We start from the raw sequence: 20354 nt of genomic DNA, 5'->3' as shown, positions 1-20354 counted from the left end.
GCCCCCCGCTCGCCGCCGCCGCCGCCGCCGCCGCTCGCTCGGGCTGCAGAACAATAAAGCAAGCCTCCCAGAGACCCCCGCCGAGGACCCCCGCCTGGCGGCAGAGCCCCCGCGGCCCGCCCCTCGCCGCCCGCGGCGGCTGAGCGCGCCCGGTCGCTGGCCGAGGTGCTGGCCGGGCCGGCGCTGGCCGCGGTGCTGAAGCTGCTGGCGCTCCCGCCGCCGCCGCCGCCGCCGCCGCCGCCGCCGCCGCGTTCCCCGGGCCCGGCGCCTCCACCCCCAGGGGCATGGGGGGTCGCTGACTGAGGCTCCGCCGCGGCGGTGGGGGGGGGAGGGGAAGGGGGCCGCGGAGCCGGGCCAGCCCTGCACCCACTCGCAGCCTCCGGGCCCGGGACGGAGCCGCTCCCCCCTTCCCCACCCCCCACCCCCCGGCCTCCTCCCCCGCCTGTCCAGGGGCGGCACTGCGGGCTGGGAAGCCGGGACCAGAGGAGGGAAGGAAAGAAGGAAGGAAGGAAGGAAGGAAAGAAGGAAGGAAGGGAAGAAGGAAGGAAGAAGGAAGAGAGGAGAAGAGAAAAGAAGAGAAGAGAGAAGAGAAGAGAAGAGAAGAAGGAAGGAAAAGAAGAGGCGTCCAGAGGAGGAGAGGAGGAAAGGCAGGGCAGGCAGGAGAAGAGAGGACGGCACTCCAGCGGCAGCATCCAAAGGCCAGAGTGGGGACCCGTGCTGCCTCCGCCGCTCCTCGGATGGTGACGGGGCCCCGCCGCGGCCGCAGCCCCCCCCGCGCCCCGGCTCCGCAGGCCCGCAGCGCCGGAGCCCCGCAGGAATCATGCCCAGGTCCTTCCTGGTCAAGAAGGTCAAACTTGACACGTTCTCCTCGGCGGACCTCGAGAGCTCCTACGGGCGCGCCCGCAGCGACCTCGGAGTGCGACTGCACGAGAAAGGTGCGAGCTGGGCTGAGTCTGGGGGCAGCAAGGGGCCCAAGGCAATAGCTGGAAGGGGCAGAGGGCCAGAGTGTGGGGCTGGAGGGGTCAGGAGCCCCCGGAAATAGACCTGAGGGAAGAAGAACCAGAAGGAGGCAGTGGCTGGGGACGGACTGTGGAGGAGGGTGGGGAGAGGGGAAAGCAGAGGCAGGCCAGAACAGAGCCAAGCCCTGGGCAGGGAGAGTGTCAGTGCAGGAGAGAAGGTGGAGAACAAAGGTCAGAAATAGAAAGTACCCCACACCTTGAGCATGCGAGGACATATACAGTCATATGGGCACTTGCTGACATGACAGGACCTGGATGCATGCAAACCCACACCCAGAAACCTGGGCCTTCCTTAGTATCCTCTCTCTCTCTCTCTCTCTCTCTCTCTCTCTCTCTCTCTCTCTCCCTCTCTCTTTTGGCTATGGTTAGCAGAATGCTGTGAGTTCCAGGGAGTAGGCATGGGTCCAGTGGGGGCCGCCACCTGTCAGGACTAAGGTACCAGCAGAGGCAGCAGCAGTATTTCCCCTGCAACCAGGGTCAGGGAGGAGAATGTGAGCAGGAGGGTTGTAGGTAGGGAGGTCCATGGTGCTGGTGTCAGGGGGAGGCTCTTTGTGTAAGGGTGCCCAAGTTCAAGGACAACTGTTAGCATGCAGGCAAGAGAGCTGGGGGTGCCAGCAGCGTGGGGTGGCAGAACCAGTGTGACCTGAGCCTGTGTGAGCCTGTGTGTGAGCCTGTGTGCGCCCATGTGACTGCGTGCAGCCATGTGACTGTGTGCGCTTGTGTGTGACCCTGTATGAGTGTGTGCCTGCCTGTGTGCCACTACATGGGACCATGTGACTCTGAGGCTGCTGGGCACCCATGTGACTGGCGACCCTGGCTGAGAGTGTGTCCAGGGTGGCCGCATGTGTGACCCTGCATGAGTAGGTGGTTTGCCGGGATCTTTGTGCAACCCACCCTGTGAGGGCACTCCAGGGTTGACCGTGGCTGGGAGGCTGGGTGTAACCCTGAAGAAGCCAGAGGCTGCATCGTTCGGTGTGTGCATTTGTGACTCTGAGGCTGTGAGATTCATCTTGTGCCTTGAGAACAAGTGCGGTTACCAGCATGAATGATGCTGCCTGCCTGCAGCTTGTCCCACCGAAGGTGTCCCCTTGCGGAATGCCCCGGCACTCTCCAACAACACAGCGGCTCTCTGGTCACTTGTCCTGAGGCTTGGGAAGGCGCCCACAACGGGTTAGGGCCTGGGGGAAGAGGGCAATGTGTAACAAGGTAGGACCCAGGGGTGGAGGATGACCGAAGGGAGCTGGGGAAGAAGGAGAGTGGATGGAGGAAGATAAGGCTGGAGCTGGAAGGGGGTCAAGTTCAGCGAGTAGTAGGAGACCTGGGAGGTAAGAAGGAGGGTGGAGAGGGTAGGAGGGCCTGCCGGAGGCAGAAGTCTTCAGGGCTTGTTGGGGGGCCTAGGGGACCAAGGAGGGGCAGCATCAAGGCTGGGCGCGAGTTCCAGGTGCCGCGGGGAAGAGCAGTTGGGAACCTCGAGAGGCGGGAGCTACGGGGTCCCTCGGTGGGCGGTCCTGGCTTTGTGCGCTGCGGGTCCGCAGTGTGTTGCATAATCAGGGAAAACTGCTGAAGTGGGGAGAACCCGAGGGGGAGGAGGGGTGGAAGAAGGAGGGCGAGGGAAGCGCCGCCCCTCCCCCCTGACCTTGAGGCTCCGCGGAAGGGGGGCAGCCGCACCCGAGGATGCGCCTCTTTCCCTCCCCCTGTGAGGGTGGGGCCGGCGGGCGGCGGGGGCGGAGCCGGGGCCCGGCCCAGTCTCATCTCTCCTCTCTTCTCTTCCCCTCCCTGCCTCCTCCGTCCTCCTGGCCCCGCGGTACCCCGGCCCCTTCTCCTTTGTCCTTCTTCTGGTCCCCTCCTTCCCGGACCCCGTGTCTCCCGCCGCCTGCCCGTGTGTGTCTCGCCCGCTGCCCGCCTCCCCTCCCTCTGTGTCTGCCTGTCTGTCCGCCTCGGCCCTCAGGATACCTCAGCGACTACGCGGGGCCCGCCTCCGTCTACGATGGCGATGCCGAGGCGGCCTTGCTCAAAGGGCCGTCCCCAGAGCCCATGTACGCGGCGGCCGTGCGTGGAGAACTGGGCCCGGCGGCCGCGGGCTCGGCACCGCCTCCCACCCCGCGCCCAGAGCTGGCCACAGCCGCGGGCGGCTACATCAACGGCGACGCGGCGGTCAGCGAGGGCTACGCGGCTGACGCCTTCTTCATCACCGACGGGCGCTCGCGCCGTAAAGCAGCCAACGCCGCCGCTCCCTCCACGGCCTCCGCGGCGGCTCCCGACGGCGACGGCGGAGGCGGGGCCGGGGCGGGCGCGCGCGGCGCGGGGGCCGGGGCCGCGGGCCGGGGCGGCGCGCGCGCGGGGGTGAGCACGGAGGCGCGCGCGGGGCCCGGGCCCGGCGGCGCAGGGGGCCGGCACGCGTGCGGCGAGTGCGGGAAAACGTACGCCACGTCGTCGAACCTGAGCCGCCACAAGCAGACGCACCGCAGCCTGGACAGTCAGCTGGCGCGGCGCTGCCCGACGTGCGGCAAGGTGTACGTGTCCATGCCGGCCATGGCCATGCACCTGCTCACGCACGACCTGCGCCACAAGTGCGGCGTGTGCGGCAAGGCCTTCTCGAGGCCCTGGCTGCTGCAGGGCCACATGCGCTCCCACACCGGCGAGAAGCCCTTCGGCTGCGCGCACTGCGGCAAGGCCTTCGCAGACCGCTCCAACCTGCGCGCGCACATGCAGACGCACTCGGCCTTCAAGCACTTCCAGTGCAAGCGCTGCAAAAAGAGCTTCGCGCTCAAGTCCTATCTCAACAAGCACTACGAGTCCGCATGCTTCAAGGGCGGCGCGGGAGGGGGCGGCCCCGCGGCCCAGGCGCCCGCCGCCTCGCCGCAGCTCAGCCCCGTGCAGGCCTAGGGCGGCGGTGCCTCCGCCAGCCCAGCCGGGGCGGCTCTCAGCAATACGGGCCCCCAGGGAAGTCTCCGCCAGCGCCCGGGCGGGGGGGGGGGGGGGGGGGCGGGGCGGAGGGCGGGCCCCTCCTCACAGCAATAGAGGGAGGGGGCCCGGCCCCGCCCCGCCCGCCAGGGGCCTTGTCGGCCCCTTCAAGCAATAGGGTCCTGAGGGGAGACCCACCCCGAACCCCCTCCCTTCCCCTCCAGGGTGCCCCAGGCTTTTTCCCAGCAATAGGGTCGAGGAGACCCAGAACCGAACCTCATCTCCGAGTTAGGTCTCTGAAGACCGGGGTGGGGTGAGGTGGGGAGCACCCCCCCTCCTCCCTCCTCTGCGCCCCTGGATCGCGTCGCAGAGACTCAGGTCTTCCCCACTCCTTTCCCAAACCCTCCAAGGGCCAGGCCTGCGGCCTAGACGTCCGGGGAGCAGACCGGGGAGGTGGGGGGAAGAGGGGGTAGAGCAGGAGGGAGGGGCCTGCAGAGGCGTCCCTACTCCTCAGTCTTCGCTGAAGCCCAGGAGTGATAGACGCGTTGGGGATCGGGGAGAGAGGCGGACGGCGGCACCCCTCTCCCTCGGGTTCTTTCTGGGGCCTCAGTCCAAGCCGCTCTCCCACCCTCGCCCCGCATCCTCTGCCAAATCCGAATTCTTCCAGCCCAGCTTCCCGGGCTCTGTCCTTCATAACGAATAATAATGACGCATATCGAATCGCATGGACTTATCCGACCTCCTCAGACCCCACTCCCGCCCTGCCCCGGGGCCCCCTCCCTCGTCCCCCGGCATTCGGTGTTGGAGGACGGATCCTGGGGCCCGGCAGGCAGGCCTGGGCACGGCCCATTACACACCTCTCTGTATTCGCTTTGCGGGTAAAGCCCCCTGGGGGGGTTGCGGACGCGTCGGGTTTCTTTCTTTCTGTATTTGTACGTTTTATTTATGAACGGATTGCACTCGGGTCAGGGAAGGGGCGCTGAGGCCCCGATCCTTCCCGCCGACGCCCGGGGCTTGGGATGTCCGGGATCACTTTCCCCGCCCCCGAACCCCGCCCCCACCTGGGCCCCACCCTCGAGCCCCAGGCCCCGCCCCCACTCTGTTGCCAACTTTCGCCCGTCTATGCCAAAGCCTCGGCGGCGACCCCGCCCCAAGGGCCCGCCCCATTGGCCGCCGCCTTTGTGACGTCACTGCATGCAGCCCCAGCCCTCCTCCCGTCCCTTCCCGGGGCTGCCCGCTCCCTCTCCCTCTTAGTTAGTCCGATGCCGACTATAGAGCAATAATGCGCACTGCATGCGAAGCTGCCGCCGCCTCTAGAGTTACTGAGAATCAGGTATCCCCCTGCCCTATCTACCCCATAGGCCCCTAGATCAGGGACATTGCGCGGGGCCGGACGCGCAGACTTTCTTCCCCTCCTCCTCCCTACTCCCCCCCACGGCAGAGCCCTGCGGGTGTAATGGTTCCAGGGGGCAGGGGCGGGGTGGTTGCCCCCAAGACCCCTCCTTCAGTCATCCATTACCCACCAACTGTTCATTGGGCACCTACTATGTGCCAGGCCCGCTGCAGAGTCGGCCAGGGATGCAGCGGCCTGCAGGGGGCTGCACGCTCGTGACAGGCGTCCATCAGGTTTGGGTGGGCCAAGGAGGGCCGCACATGCAGAGAAAGGCCTGGCCCCTAGACCCAACCCTGCATCCCCTTTACCTCTTCCCCACCCCGGCCCGGGTCCAGTGCTGGGTGCACTTGGGCTCTACCTTTGACTTGGGCCTAGTGTTCTCAGCTCAGGTGGCACAGACCCAGGGCCCCCAAGGCCCAGCGCGACCAGGGCCACCCATACCGACTCTCAGTCCTTCCATCTCTCGGCCACTTAGGCTCTGCTGTGTGGGGTCAAGGCCCCAGGCCAGACAAAAGGTGCACACTGCAGTGTATGACCTGGTCAGCGCCACCCCAGTGGGGACCGAGTTGCCGCCGAGCCGCACCTGCAGGAGCAGACTGAGGGCCCAGGGCAGCAGGGCCCGTATCCAAACCCTCTATACCGCAACTCGTGTCCACACAGCTCCCAAGCTGGGGCCTGCCCTCCTGTGCTGGGCACACCCGCATGCACACGCACACACAGGCGCCCCACCCAACCCCCACACGCCTGTCTACCTACCTAAGGAGAAGGCCAGAGGGCCGTGGGCCGGCCAGGGTCTCCCGCTTCTCCGTACACCCCGCCGCCGTGGAAAGCCATGGGCCCCCTCCCGCCCCCATAACTAAGCAGCACAATAACCGACTTAGCGAATTCAGGTAGAAGGAACGTTTAGGTAGCACCTATTTTGTACTGATTCTACGAGTAGGGCCCGAGATGCGGGGGCCCTCGGGTGGGGGTTGCGGCCGCCGGCCTGCCCCGCCCCCACCCCCGCCTGCGCCCCGCCGCCTTGTACATACTCCCACCCGGAACAGGCCGGGATTTTTACTCGGGCCGCGCCCCTCTTCCGCCCCCGTTTGGGGCTGGGCCGGCCGGACAGACGGACGGACGGACAGACCTCCTTCCTAAGCACAATAGCACCAGCTCCCCGGAGCGCCGCACCTCCACGAGGAGAATAAATGCCACTCTTGATAGAACTTGGAGTGTCGGGTTGATGTATCCAGTGCTGGGCCCATGCCACAGGGGGTGCTGGGCTGTCTGGGGGGTGGCTTCCTAGCCCTGCTGCATCCCAGAGGCAAGGTTGGTGCAGGTCCAGTGCTGGGAGTGGCAGCCTGCCCACACAGCCCTGAGGTCATGTCACTACCTTTCGTGAGGGTGTGGCACTGTCCCCTTGCTCGGGAGGGCTATCTTCTTCCCCATGGGAGGGCCAGCTTGGCAGGCCAAGCCACCGGAGAAACACCCCCTTCCTCCCCCCCCCCCCCCCCCCCCCCCCCCATGCAAAGCAGCTGGCAGGTTAGTCTGCTCTGGGCCAGAAACTGGGGTTAGGCTCTGCTGTTCGGCTCTGCTTAGGATCTCCAGCCTGAATTCAGGCCTAGCCCAAGAGTGATCTAGAATCACCCGAGTAGGTACAGCAGGGCCTGCAGGGGTGTGTCTACTCTTCCCATAGGGGCTCCTGCTGCTCCTCAGGCTTGACAGCCACCAACAAGCCCTTCTCAATGCCAGTGGAGAAAATGGGGACAGGAGAAGGTGCAAAGTCTGGCCTCTTTCTGCTTCCTGCTGCTCACATCTTGACCCCCACTGTCTGAGGAGGCCTCCACAGACAGCTGACTCATGCTGCTTCTGGGGAGGGGCCACCCAGGGGACAGAGAGGCTTCCACAGCCACCCACAGCCCTCAAGCTCTAGACAGGATGAATCAAATTGAGATGAGGGGCGGGACTGTGCTGGTCAGGGGCAGGCCAGGAACAGGGACCCCCTGCCCCAGCAATGCCCCCTGATACTCAGGTTGGCAGGTATGAGCTGAGAGGCCCAAAGTCTTTGGAGACATGTAGTCAAACCAGGTCATCCCAGAGCCAGCTGAACCCCAGCAGAGACAGGCCTGCCTAGACTTCATCAGAGTGGACAGCAGGGGCGCCTGACCTTCAGGAGGATGTCAGTTGGTAGGCTACTCGTGGTGGGGTTCACATGGAGGTGGGCACCCTCTTCTGGGGAGCACTGTCAACAGTAAAACCCTAGGAGTGAAAGCCCCTGTTATTGGTAGAGGTCAGGGACCTTTGACCTTCACTATCCCCAGGCTGGGGCAAGCATTCGCCAAATTTGCACGTGAACAATCAGCAGGGAGAACAGCTTATCCAAGGCCTGCCTTTGACATAAGTCCTGTCCCAGTACCTCATCTACCCTACACCTGGAGTCACCCCTGGGTGGCTGCCAATGGCAGGGAGGAATGCCCATTCCTTCCCACCTTTTGAGTCTAGACTGGTGATTTCTGCTTCTTCAGGACCCTGAGGGGCAGTGGGGGTGGAAGGATGAAGGCTGACTCCCTGAGGCCTGGAATGAGTCCAACCCTCAGTCTCCACAGACTTCCATGGACAGGACTTTGTATCCCAAAGAATGGGCAGCATAGTCTGCTAACCACCATGTCCCATGTCTCCCGGCTGGCCGCACCCTTCACAGACCTCAGTGGCCTGCCTGTGGCACCTCAGGCACAGGTTGAGGTTCTAACCTCTGAACCTCTTCCAGCCAGGCCTGCGAGGCTCCTGGCCTCTAGTCCCTTAATCACTCGCTGCCCCTGGCAGGGAAATCCCCACTGAGCTTTCTTCCACAACCCCTCTTGTACACCTTTGTCACCAAGAAATCCCACCTACCTTAACCTTTACCCTCCCCCCCTGGTGCCCTGGATCCTAAGGTAACTGGAGCTTCCGGGGTAGGGGGAATTCTAAAGCTGCTGCACTGGCCCACTCTCCCTCCCAAGGCCTGGCCCACACTCTCCCACAGGCAATGTCCCCCTCCAGGACCAGCCCACACCAGTACTGAGGCTCTTTCTTACTGGTGTTCTCACAGCCTGTGCCTACCTCTTAACTTGATGCCTGGCTTTCCTCTCACTCAACTCCAGTACCAGAACCTTGGCTGTCCCACCAGTTCCCCACCAGACTGGTCCTCCCTGGTGATCCCTTGTCCACTCTGGTTGCTTTACTCCCACTGCCACTTGACAGCCGACGGTTTGGAGCTGGGATGTGGGCACAGGCAGCTGCCTCCAACATGACCCTTCACTCATTACTGACTACTGCACTCGGCCTCTGCAGGCCTACTGGAAGCCTGAGTCGCCAATCTCTGCCCGCCTGGGCGGGGCCTTTAGTTCTTGGCGCTGTATTGAAGGATGGCACGGCCAGAAGGCATGCAGAGACTCGTGGGTGTGTGTGACAGAGCTCCCAGGGCTCACTCCTCCATGCTGGCCTCCCGAGAGGACCCTCTCCTTTGTTCACCCTCCGTTGGGATCAGTACTCAGAAAGGCCTAGCTCTGCCTGGCCCAGACCACCCAATGAACAGATGAGAGTTTTGGAAGACTGGATAGGAGACAAGATTGATCCTGACTCACTCAAGTTGAGCTGCGTGGGTGTGTGGGAATGGGTCTCCAGCCCCAGTCAGGGCAGCGCGGTTACTCGAAGACACCTGTCAGATAGCCCTAGCCTGCTAGGTAGAGACGCCAGGCTGGTATCAGTCCTAGATGGCCCAGTGGCAACAGGAACGTGTCACTAGGGGGCCCAGGCACTGTGGTGAAGGTGGTGGAACAGGGGTGTGCCCAGGGGGAAAGGCAGTGGCCCGTCCATAGAGGCCACTAACTTGAGGCTGAACCTCTCAGTTTATTTGCTTCTAGACAGGTGCTCTTGGTTCTGCTCACCTTGGGAGTGAACGGCTAACGCATTTTGCTGCTGGGTAAACCCTCCCTCAGCCTCCAGTGAACCCTCACACTCTGAAATCCAGTGTTCTCACACTCCATGCCCTATGCAAAGATGTGTGTCGAGCTAAGGTGGAAGGCACACTTGCTCCCTAGCGGGTGGCACTGTGCGGTTGTGCAATGATGCGGAAGCCTCTGGGTCCCCACCATCCGACACTCCAGGCTCCACATGCCCTGGCAAAACTAGCGGGAGTGGAAGTGAGGGAGGCCCTGCAAGTCTGGGGAGGTGGGTGCAAGGGGGGGCCGGGTGGAGGCGGGCCACAGTGTGGCCACGCGGGGATGGCAGTGGAGGGGGGGGGGGGATGCACCTTCCCTGTCCTTGCTGGGCACTTTGAGGTAGGGTCAGTGGGCCGGGCGGGCTTCCCAGGGACACGGGGCCTGGGAGGGCTTTCTCTTGCTCCATCTTTTGGTCTGGCGCTTGTTGGAACAACCTAAGCCGAAGTAAAGAGGGTGCTTCTGCGGTGGTAACCAGAGGGCTCGTGGAGCACAACTGCGCCGCGCCGCGCGCTCCGGGACCAACAAGCTGGGTGGTGGGCGAGGCGAATCCCCAGGGACGTGGGCGGCCGGACGGTAACGCAAGAGGCAGTTCTCCACAATCTACACCCCACACTGCGCGCCTCGGCTGGGGAATGACGAAACCCGGTGTTTACACACTGGGATAAGAAGCAGGCAAGCGGTCAGGGGCGGCCCGCAGCTGCCAGGAAGCCTGACGAGTTCCGCAGAGACGCTGAGGCCCGCGGGGCAGCGGCCCGGTCGCGGGCCGTCCGCCAGCAGACACGCTCCCGCCTGAGCCCCGCTACCGTGACTCCCAGCGTGCGCCGCGCTGGGCGGCCCTGGCTCCCAGGGTGCCGCGCGCGGGGGCGGGGGGAGGGGGTGGGGGACGGACCACGACTCCCAGAATACCCCTCGCGCCCGCGGACTACAAACGGGCGCGCGCCGCCGCGGCCGGCCAGTTAGAGGCTCCCGGAGAGACCAGACCGTGGTCCTCGGGCTGCCCGGAGGGCGCGCGCTGATTGGCGGCCCGGGCCTGCGCGCGGGCTACGGCGTCCGGCAGGGGGCGGTGGCGGCCGTTGGCCGAGAGTCCGGAGGCGGGGCCGCGGGCCTCGGGCGCTGCGAGCCCGGCGGGCCACGACTCGGCCGGGACGGGGTGCGGGCTGAGGCGATGGGCGACCGCGGCGGCGCGGGCGGCTCCCGGCGCCGGAGGACGGCTTCACGGCCTTCGAGCCAGGGCGGCGGTGGGCCCACGGTGGCGGAAGAGGAGGTGCGGGACGTGGGCGCCGGGGGAGACGCGCCGGCGCCGACTCCGGCCCCGGACAAGGGCGAGGACGGAGACTCCGACGTGGGCAGCGGCCACTGGGATCTGAGGTGACGAGGCGTCTCACCCCTAGCCCCTGCCCGAGACCCTCCCCACATCCCCGGGCGTGACCGCAGCAGCGCGGGCTCCGAGTCGGAGAGCCTGGCTCCCGGACTTTGGCGTGGACAGGTGTGCCCCCCTTGGGCCCCTGCGGGGGAACGGAGGCGTAGGAATGGAGAGTCACTTGCCAAGGTCACCCACGTGGGGGCCAGAGGGGAGCCGGCGGCAGTCCGGCTTTCAGACCCCCACCCCTCTCTCTACACGTCCTCATGTGGGTCCTTAGGCTCTTCCTCAGGGTAACCCAGGACACTGACCCCCAGGCCGGCCGGCTTCTGCTACGCACAAGTTTTCTGCGTCTGGAAGAAGGAGCGATCAGGTGGTTTGTAACTGAGGAGGTCTCTCCTGGGGGTTGTGAGGGGTGCCTTGGTGGTAGGAGGTCTCCCATAGGAGGGTGGACCTGCCGGGGAGGCAGCCGGCAGGAGCCTGGGACTGCCCGAGGGTCGGCACAGGGCAGCGTGAGAGTCTTTCTCTTCCTGCAGACCCTCCCGAGAGTCGTCTTGGCGGGGGTCCCTTCCTCCCTTCCTGACACACTCGTGCCTCCGTCACCCAGTGCCTGGCTGGGCTGGGGCCCTGCTTACCTTGTCCGAACAAGTTGGGTCCTGTATTGGGACTCTCAACCCCTGGCTGGGGTACAGGAGAGGGGTTCGAAGTGCCCACAGGTGGGCACCCTGTTTATCTGAAGGTCTGGCGGGAAGGGGTTGGGGGAGGAAACCGGACTGACTGGGAGGACTTGGAAGGACAGGGTGTCGGCTGCCTCCAACCTCCTTCTCCCACTTCTGGCCTTCAGTGTGGCCCGGGTGTCCTCGGGGGCTCTGGCTTTGGGGGCGCCTTTGGGGCTAGAGGTTATCAAGGAGGACGTGGGCAACTAGGCAGTCTGTTGGCAAGGATTTGCTCTCTCAGTACCCAAGAACGGAGGCTTGCTTCACTGTGCTGAGAGGGTGGGTGTGGCGGCCAGGGGCCTTGCCCTTGTGGTGCTCCCAGTCCACCTGAGAGATAAGATGATGTCAGCACTGAGCAGTGTGAGCAAAGGTCAGGCCCGGAGTCCCTGAAGGCGCTGTGGCGGAGGAGCAGAAGCGAGGAGGGTCGGGGGTCGGGGGGGGGGGGGGCGGGAAAGGGGTTTGTTTCGTGCGGGCCTGGGAAGGTGCTGAGGGAGGCTGCAAAGGACCGGAGGGTCCTGGAGTCCCCTCTGCTAAGTGCCGGTCAGGAGGCAGGGGCGTGGCTAGCATGCTCTCCTCCAGAGGTGGCAGGAGTTGGTGTCCTTTTGTGTAAGATGGGGAGTGCTGACTCTGGGCCAAGTTGCCACTCTGGGATGGGCAGTCACTTCCCTGCTCTGCCAGGGCCAGCTGTCCAGAAGCCTCTCCCATGTCCCTGAGAGCTGGGCTGAGCAAGTGGCAGCCCCGTCTGCCAGGCCTGGAAGTCTGGGCTCCCTGGGAAGAGGAGCGGTAGATGGCAGGGGTGGGCCTGCCCAGGGCTGGGGAGGGAGCTGGCAAGGACGGTCCTCTCCTGGTCTCCAGGTCTCCAGGTCGTGCAGGCTGTGTGTGCTTGTTTCTCAAAGGCCGATGACCCAGGGCCCAGAGGGCCGCCAGGGTCAGAGCTTGCTCTGGCTGCCCTCCTTGGATTTGGCTCCTACTCATCTCCTTGTCAGCCTCCTCTCAATTGTCTCCCCTCCTTTCCTCTTATTGCCTTTCCCTCCCTATTCCTCCTTGCTCCCTGGGCTCTAGGCCTCCTCCCCTCCCTGCACTTCCTGCTCGCCTTGGCCTGGGCAGGTGGGTCACGCTCTGGGTGTGAACTCATTTCTTCCGGGCCATGGCCAGGTGTGGCTCTGGGGCAGGAAGGAGAGGGCACCCCACACACTGCCCGTGCCATCTGGCTCTCTGCTCATGGACACTCCCAGCAGGGCCTTCTAGTCTCAGGGCTCTCCCAGGGTGTTTGTTCCTGGGTTGCCCTCTGTTTCTTCCTTCCCACTGGGGTCTTCCCAGATGCAGAGCCTGCCTCCTTACCTTGTACCCCAGGGCTCAGCCCCGAGGCCCGGTGAAGGAAGTGCTGAGGAAGTGGCAGCTGGGAGGAGAGCTGGCAGCCTGCCCCCTCCTGGCTCCCCTTGGTCCTGGAATTGGACCACGTGGTCCCCAGTTGTGATCCACACTTGAGGGCTGTGCCCCTGGGGAAGCTTTGAACTTTGGCCAGGCTTAGTTTTCCTTTGCACCTACCTCCCAAAGTTGATGTGAGAGTTGAGTGAGATGATACACGTGATGAGTTATAATGGCCCTGGGGAGCAGGTGTGGGACCGCTGGAAGGCACAGAGGTGTGGGTGGCCCTGGTAGTAGGGGAGAGGGTGACAAAGATAACTCTGGAGACTGTGGCCATATCCTGCCTGCCTGCCCTCTGGCCCACTGCTGCTGAGGGCACCGGCAAGGCTGGGCCTTATGGGTTTTGGTGGGTGGTGGGCTTCCTTCCCTGGGTCTCTGATGTGCGTGGAAATGGGGTTGCCTGGGGCAGGGGGACGGTCGGGAGCCCTGTGGGGGGGACCTAGGGAGTGGGTGTGGGCAGGTTGGGAAGGCCTTGAGAGCCTGACACAGGAATCTGAAAAAGCTTTTATAATATCATTTGGTGTCAGATTTGGAAAACAATACCTGTTTCCACCCCTGTTTCCATCTTAGAGATTGCTGAAAATAAAGCCGGCATGGTCTCCTTGGTGGCCCGAAGCGGGCAAGGGGTCACACTGTTGTGAAACGTTGTGCAGATGGGGGTGGCAGGTTGTGGCACCAGGGCCTCTGGGACACTTCCAGTGAAAGTGGACAGATTCAAACTTGGCGGAAGGGCTGGGGAGGCCCCTGTCTAGTGGACAGGCCCAGAGATTGTCCCCTCCGGGGAGTGAGGCCCTGGACCTGTGCTGGCCTCACAGGAAAGCGAGTGCAGAGACTTGGGGAGAAGAGGGCCCCTGGTGGCCTCACCGCCAGGCCCAGGACAGACTGGGAAGCTGGATGCAAGGAGGTCAGACATGGGCCAGGTGCGGTACAGACCTTGCCACTGCCCTCGCTAAAGAGTGCTGAGTGGCATCTCAGCCTTTCCAGTCCCTCACTTCCTGTGTGGCGCTGTCTAGGTGTTGACCCCGACCAAAGGAAGGCTTGCCACTGAGGTGGGGTCGGCACTGAGAGGACATCTGTGCTGTTGTGACTCTGGTGTGTACGCCTGAGCCCACTTTTCCTACCTGGGTGTCTCAAGAGGTGGAGATGTGTGTCCCTGGCCTCACGTCTTACAAAACCGGAGGCCTTGCTCAATGTTGTGTGGGGCTTCCTGGTGGCACGGCAGCTGGGGTGGGGTGGGGCCGCAAACCGAGAGAGCTGGGAGCTGGGTCTGGGCCTTGCCCCAGCCGTGCTGTGGCCCTTCCTCTACCTCTGTGTCACCCGGAGGACCAGGCAGGGATGTGAGAGTCTGCTTATGTGTCCCCGACCTCAGCAGTAGGTGGGAACTCTCGTGGGTGGGCACTGAAGTTGCCTTTTCCTGCTTCTGGGGGAGACCTCTCTGCCCTTAGGCATCTGACACCTGGGTGGGCTCCTCTCGCCCCCCTCGCTCTGGGCAGGAACACAGCGCTCATCCTGTGGCCGAGCTGGGACAGGTTATGATTTTTTAGAAACAATTGGAGGCTACGTGAATGTATGAGGGTTGGGCCTCTGAGCCCGGGAAGGTGCGTGTAAGTCCAGGTGCTCAGCTGGCCCTTGGCCTGGATCCCTGTGCAGACTCAAAGCTGTGTAGGCCAAACGGAGGAGGAGGTTGTCTGAGGTCGGGTGGGGGTGGGGGGGGTCCCTCAGGGTGCTGGGTGGTAGGATAGGCTGACTCAGTGAGGCCCTCGCTTCTGCACAGCATTGCAGGTGGGCCTGTAGATCCCTGGAGTGGACTCTTCCTGTGGGCCCATCACCACTCTGTAGCCAGCGTTCATGGTGGCAGCCAGAGGCCTCTGGGGAGTGAGGCCAGGCTCTTGGCCTGGGGTGCTCCAGCTGCGCGTAGCCCTGGACTGGGCAGGGCCAGCTGTGCTGTTCTCGCTTGTGGCGTGACCCTGCCCACTGCCTGGGAGGCCAGGCTTCTGGTGGCCCTGAGAGCTCGTCCCTGCCTGGCTCTCCCGTGATTGTAGATGGGGAGTGGGATGTGTGGGCAGAAGAGAGGGCTGGGTGGGGCACGGACCACCCTCCTGGGCCAGGATGGGTGAGAGCCGCTCAGGGGAAGGGGCTGGGGTCTGCCCTGCCCCGGGCCCTGAGGTTGGCTCCTGAGGGGCTGAACTTGGCTGGGCTCTTGGGCCCTGACCTGCCCTTGGACTTGGAGGAGTGAGCCCGCTTTTGGTCCTGCCCAGGGTTCTCATGGCCCAGGGTGCTCTGCTGGTGCCTACTTATGAGGGTGCGTCTCCTGCCCTACCAGGTGCCACCGCCTGCAAGATTCTTTGTTCAGCTCTGACAGTGGCTTTAGCAACTATCGTGGGATCCTGAATTGGTGTGTGGTGATGCTGGTGAGTAGGATGGTGTCAGAGTAGGTGTCCCTGTGGCCAGGGCTCCGTTCGGGGCTGACCTTTGCCTGGGTACCAGCTCTGCCCTCTGGGGGAAAGGGGCCAGAGCTTATGTGGCTGGGTTGTGTGGGGCTCTGGGCTGGTGGGGGGAAAGTTATGGTGATGGTCCCTGCATCGGCCACACACGCAACTCTCGTCCCTGTTGAATCCCAGGAATAGCACATGTGAGTGGTCTTGGGGGTCCAAAAAAGAGTTTCTTCTGCTGTTCTGAATGGCCCTTGTGGGCGTGGAACCCCTGGCAGGCCTGGCCTGGCGGGGAGCAGGGTTTAGCGGATGGCTCTTGGGCTTAGTCTGGCAGCCCCAAGCCCCGACTCTGAGGGCACCTGGCCTCTCTCCCTCAACCTTTGTCCTAGGTGCCCCCACGAAGGGATTAGACAGAGCTCTTGCCTCCACCTCACCGTGTGGCCTGGCTGTGGCCCCTGCCTCTGGGGCCCGGTTCCCGCTGGCACCTTGTGGGGGTGGGGCCAGCAGCCCTGGCCCAGAAACAGCTAGAGCCCAGGGCTCAAAGGGGCAAGCCCACAGGGTGGGGCAGGGGGCAAGCTCCTGTCTGGGTCCAGCCCCCACCACTCAGACTGATGTGGCCAGAGGCCTTTGACCCTTGCCCCGACATGACGGCCTCGGGTACGGCTCCGGTGGTTACCCATGTGGAAGGGGCTCCAGGCACACCCACGCCCTCCCTGCCGGTGGCCCGAGAAGGCTCTCCAGGGAGCTGTGGGGGGGCAACACAGTCTGGTGGGTGGGAAGCTGGCTAGGCAAGGGGATGGTGGGTCAAACGCCTGCCTGACGTCATCTCAGGAGGTGTTGTGTCCTTGGCCTCTGGAGGCCATGCTTGGGCTGGGTTTGTACTGGCAGCCTGAGCAGCAACCTGTGTTCCCTGCAGCCCTTGGGCCTGCCTGGCCCTTTGGCACAGACCCAAAACCTTTCCCCTGCTTCCGGTGCCTGGCGCAGACCCAAAACCTTTCCCCTGCTTCCGGTGCCTCCACTGCCCCCTTGCTGAAGGAGATCGTGTCCCATGTTTAGGCTGCTTGCTGCGTCCCTCCGTGGCCTGGGCCTTGAGGTGAGCGCTGCCCGTTAGCAGCTCTGGCTCCTGCCTGCTGTGGGCTCTCAGGACAGGCCACTACCAGGTGTGATGGCAGCACATCTGTGCCTGGCAGGAGGTTGGCAGGTCAGGCGGGTGGCTCGGGAGGGCAGGACCCCCGTCCCTGTTTGTCATCTCTGTGCAAAGTCCTTACCTGGCAGTCAGGGGACCCATGAGTGTCCCCTTGCCGGCATCACTTTTCCACAGGACCTACCATGAGCCCTGGTCAGGGCCTGAGCTTGGGGCATTTGGCAGGGTGTGTGTGTTGTGGGTGGAGGAGGAGACCCGGGTGCCTGCAGAGGGAAGCCGCTCCCCAGCCCCAGGCTGGAGCCAGGAGCCCAGCTTGAGGGGGTTTCTGCCCTTGGAAGCTGCTCTGGGGCCACGTGTCCAGGCTTGGATGCTACAGGGATAGCGGGAGAAGGGCAGGGGCCCAAGCACCAAGTGGCACTCCAGGCCTGGCTGCTGAGCCCCTTAGAACTCTGGTCTGCTGCTTCTCCCCACTCCCCAGGGTGTGGGCACCCCTGGTGTGGCACCTGCCGCTCACCCAGGCACTGCAAGTTTTCGGTGAGGCACTGCAAGGACATTCTTGGGCAGGCTTGGGCCTTGGGGCCGTCACCAACTCAGTGGGACAGATGAGGGCTGCTAGGCGTCAGGTCATTTTGCACCACTGCAGACGCCAGTATCATGTCTGGGGTGATGGGGGCAATGGCAAGACTTGCTGTCCCTGCACCAGTGTGGGGTGAGGTGGGTGGTAAGTCTCAGCGTTGGCGTGGAGGTCAGACAGGGCTTGCGTCCTGGGTTTGCAGGTGCGGGTTGCCATCCGGACCCAGGGCTCCTGCCGCTATAGGTGCTGGGACGAGCTGGGGTGGGTGCCCTGTGGCCAAGGCTCATGGGGCTGTGCCCTTCCTCTCTCTTGCAGATCTTGAGCAATGCACGGTTATTTTTAGAAAACCTCATCAAGTGAGTGTCTTCCCCAGGGCCCCTACCCTGCCCCTGAGGCCTCTCCCCACCTGCTCAGGCCCTCATCCCCACCCCCCACCCCCATCCCCAGGTATGGCATCTTGGTGGACCCCATCCAGGTGGTGTCTCTGTTCCTGAAGGACCCCTACAGCTGGCCTGCCCTGTGCCTAGTTATTGGTGAGCTGGGAGCCAGGGAGGGCTTCGGGTGGGGACAGGCCTTGACCTGGGCCTGAATCGCCCCATGGCACTTCCATCCTCAGTGGCCAATGTCTTTGCTGTGGCTGCATTCCAGGTGGAGAAGCGCCTGGCAGTGGTAAGCAGTGCCTTCGTGTCCCCTGCCCTGCCTAGAGGTCTGCTCTCCTCATTAGGCCTGTGTTTCAGGCTGTGTGTAGCTTCCCTGGGAGGGCCTGTGCCCCAGGCCTGGCAGCCCTTCCCCAGGGAGTGGGGGCTCTGGCTGAGCACGCTGCCCCCGCCCCCCCCCCCCCCCAGGGTGCCTTGACGGAACAGGCAGGGTTGCTGCTGCACGTGGTCAACCTGGCCACCATTCTCTGCTTCCCGGCTGCTGTGGCCTTGCTGCTTGAGTCCATCACTCCAGGTGTGCCCCTTCCCTCATCCCACCCGTTCCAGCCTGTCTTGGGCCCGCAGGAGAGACCCAGGTCAACCACAGGGGCTGTGCCCGTGGCCGTGGCTCTCCCGCGGGTGGTGTGGGGGGGCTGTGGCCTGAGCCTGCCTCTCCCGCAGTGGGCTCCGTGCTGGCTCTGATGGTGTACACCATCCTCTTCCTCAAGCTCGTCTCCTACCGGGACGTCAACCTGTGGTGCCGAGAGCGAAAAGCCAAGGCCAAAGCCAAGTCTGGTGAGGGGCTGCCTGGGGCTGGGGCCTTGGAGCCTGTGCCACCTGCCACGGGGCCAGACCTGGGCAGCAGCGAGGCCTCACGTGCCACCCCCCACCCCCCCCCCACCCCCCCCGCCCCAACTTGCTTGTAGCTTCTGCAGGTAAGAAGGCCAACGGGGGAGCGGCCCCGTGCACCGTGAGCTACCCAGACAACCTGAACTACCGTGGTGAGGACCCTTCCCGGGGTGTGGCTAGAGGGCAGCCAGGGAGGGATAGCACGGAGCAGGCCCCCTAGCCCCACCCTGCCATTCCAGATCTGTACTACTTCCTCTTTGCTCCTACTCTGTGCTACGAGCTCAACTTTCCCCGTTCTCCCCGCATCCGGAAGCGCTTCCTGTTGCGGCGGCTCCTTGAGATGGTGAGGATAGAGGCGGGCGGTGGTGCCTCGAGGGGTTGGGGTCTGCTGGCTGCTGGGGCACTCAGCCTGCTGCTCTGCTTCTTCCCTCAGCTGTTCTTGACTCAGCTGCAGGTGGGGCTGATCCAGCAGGTATGCGGGGCCGGGCGGGGCCGGGCGGGCCGGAGCGGGAGCTCAGGGTAGCCAGGGGGCTGACGGTGTGCCCTCTTTTGCAGTGGATGGTCCCCACCATCCAGAACTCCATGAAGCCTTTCAAGGTGAGGGGTCAGGCTCTCCTGTGGTGGGGTGGGGGATGACGGGTGGGGGCGGGGCTGCGGCTGCGGCTCGGGGAGCCAGCTCAGCTCTGTCTCTGCAGGATATGGATTATTCACGCATCGTTGAGCGCCTGCTGAAGCTGGCGGTGAGCCACAGGGCTGGGTAGAGTGGGGCACGAGTGAGCTGGCGGGTGGGGTGTTCTGGAACCTGGCACCTGCCTCCCCCCAACCACAGGTCCCCAACCACCTCATCTGGCTCATCTTCTTCTACTGGTTCTTCCACTCGTGCATGAACGCCGTGGCTGAGCTCATGCAGTTTGGAGACCGGGAGTTCTACCGGGACTGGTGGTGGGTGGCCTTGGGCGTGGGGCTGGGGGCTGGGCCGGGCCACGGTGCCAGCTGGTCACTCACTGTCGCTGTCTGTTCCTAGGAACTCTGAGTCTGTCACTTACTTCTGGCAGAACTGGAACATCCCTGTGCACAAGTGGTGCCTCAGGTGGGCATGGGCAGGAATGTGCCTGGTGGGTGTGCAGTTTCGTGTGGTCCCGGACACCCATCCCACGGCCCCCTCCCTCCACAGGCACTTCTACAAGCCCATGCTTCGACGGGGCAGCAGCAAGTGGGTAGCCAGGATGGGGGTGTTCTTTGCCTCGGCCTTCTTCCATGAGGTCAGTGCTCTGCAGGCATCATGGCCTCACCTTAGGGTGGGTGGGGTGTGTGTGTGTGTGTGTGGCCCGAAGAGGCAGCTGATCCTTTCGCTCCCCCCGTAGTACCTGGTGAGCATCCCCCTGCACATGTTCCGCCTCTGGGCCTTCACAGGCATGATGGCTCAGGTGAGCATTCCCTCTGCAGCCACCCTCTCCCGCTGCCCCGGGAGCCGCCAGCCCTGTCTGTGGCCACTACGGCCCACTGACTGTGGCCCCGTGTCCCCAGATACCCCTGGCATGGATAGTGAGCCGCTTCTTCCAGGGAAACTACGGCAACGCAGCTGTGTGGCTGACGCTCATCATTGGGCAGCCAGTGGCCGTGCTCATGTACGTCCACGACTACTACGTGCTCAACTACGAGGCCCCGGTGGTCGGGGCCTGAGCTGCTCCACGGCAGGTCCTCGCTGCCGATAGCCAGGGCCCGTCGCCCACCTGCGTGCTAGGGAGGGGGCTCGGCTGTCCACTGCCTCCTCCCAGCCACACCCCCTCCCCCGGAAGGCCTCTCTGCCCTCATGGGGCTCCTTCCTGCCCTGCTCAGGGATGGCAGACCAGGCACAGGCCAGCGCTGGTGGAAAGAGCCAGTGCCCCAGGAATCCGTGTGATCCTGCCCAGGGGTCCGAGGAACTCAATAAAGTACTGTCCAGAGTGGCTGCCCTCAACCTGCTGGGGTCGTGGGGGTGCTAGTTGTGCTCTCGGGAGGGGGAGCTGGGTCCCACTGGCCTTACTGGTGCCCGTGCCCATGTCTCCTGGGGTGCTGTGTCCTGGAACACCGCTGGGCAGGGCACCATGGTGATGTTGAGGCTGGGGATGGGGGCCAGGTATTGGTGGTCAGGCAGATGCCTCCTCCCGGCACACA

At 64.2% G+C, this 20354-nt stretch overlaps 2 protein-coding genes across 4 annotated transcripts; both read left to right on the top strand.

Annotated features, from left to right (window-relative positions):
* The first annotated feature begins 820 nt into the window (after positions 1–820).
* On the top strand, positions 821–3905 carry SCRT1 (scratch family transcriptional repressor 1). The gene is made up of 2 exons (XM_042924035.1): positions 821–935; positions 2968–3905. The coding sequence occupies exons 1-2, from the start codon at positions 821–823 to the stop codon at positions 3903–3905; spliced, it is 1053 nt and encodes a 350-aa protein (XP_042779969.1).
* Positions 3906–5132: 1227 nt separating this feature from the next.
* DGAT1 (diacylglycerol O-acyltransferase 1) lies at positions 5133–20157 on the top strand. Of its 3 annotated transcripts, none has more exons than XM_042924010.1 (17): positions 5133–5256; positions 15106–15193; positions 17248–17288; positions 17380–17465; positions 17549–17601; positions 17778–17883; positions 18030–18143; positions 18275–18349; positions 18437–18540; positions 18631–18669; positions 18753–18794; positions 18893–18937; positions 19027–19139; positions 19222–19287; positions 19372–19459; positions 19562–19624; positions 19725–20157. In XM_042924010.1, exons 2-17 carry the CDS (start codon positions 15188–15190, stop codon positions 19878–19880), a joined length of 1197 nt encoding a protein of 398 aa, XP_042779944.1. In that variant the 5' UTR covers positions 5133–5256; positions 15106–15187; the 3' UTR covers positions 19881–20157. The 3 variants fall into 3 exon arrangements, with proteins under 3 accessions (XP_042779944.1, XP_042779940.1, XP_042779943.1); XM_042924006.1 differs by lacking the exon at positions 5133–5256 and adding an exon at positions 10303–10646; XM_042924009.1 differs by lacking the exon at positions 5133–5256 and adding an exon at positions 13283–14157.
* The last annotated feature ends 197 nt before the right edge of the window (positions 20158–20354 follow it).

Source organism: Panthera leo, chromosome F2, assembly GCF_018350215.1.
Source record: "Panthera leo isolate Ple1 chromosome F2, P.leo_Ple1_pat1.1, whole genome shotgun sequence".
In the NCBI taxonomy this organism is placed as follows: domain Eukaryota; kingdom Metazoa; phylum Chordata; class Mammalia; order Carnivora; family Felidae; genus Panthera; species Panthera leo.
This window is presented reverse-complemented; position numbering and strand designations above follow the sequence as displayed.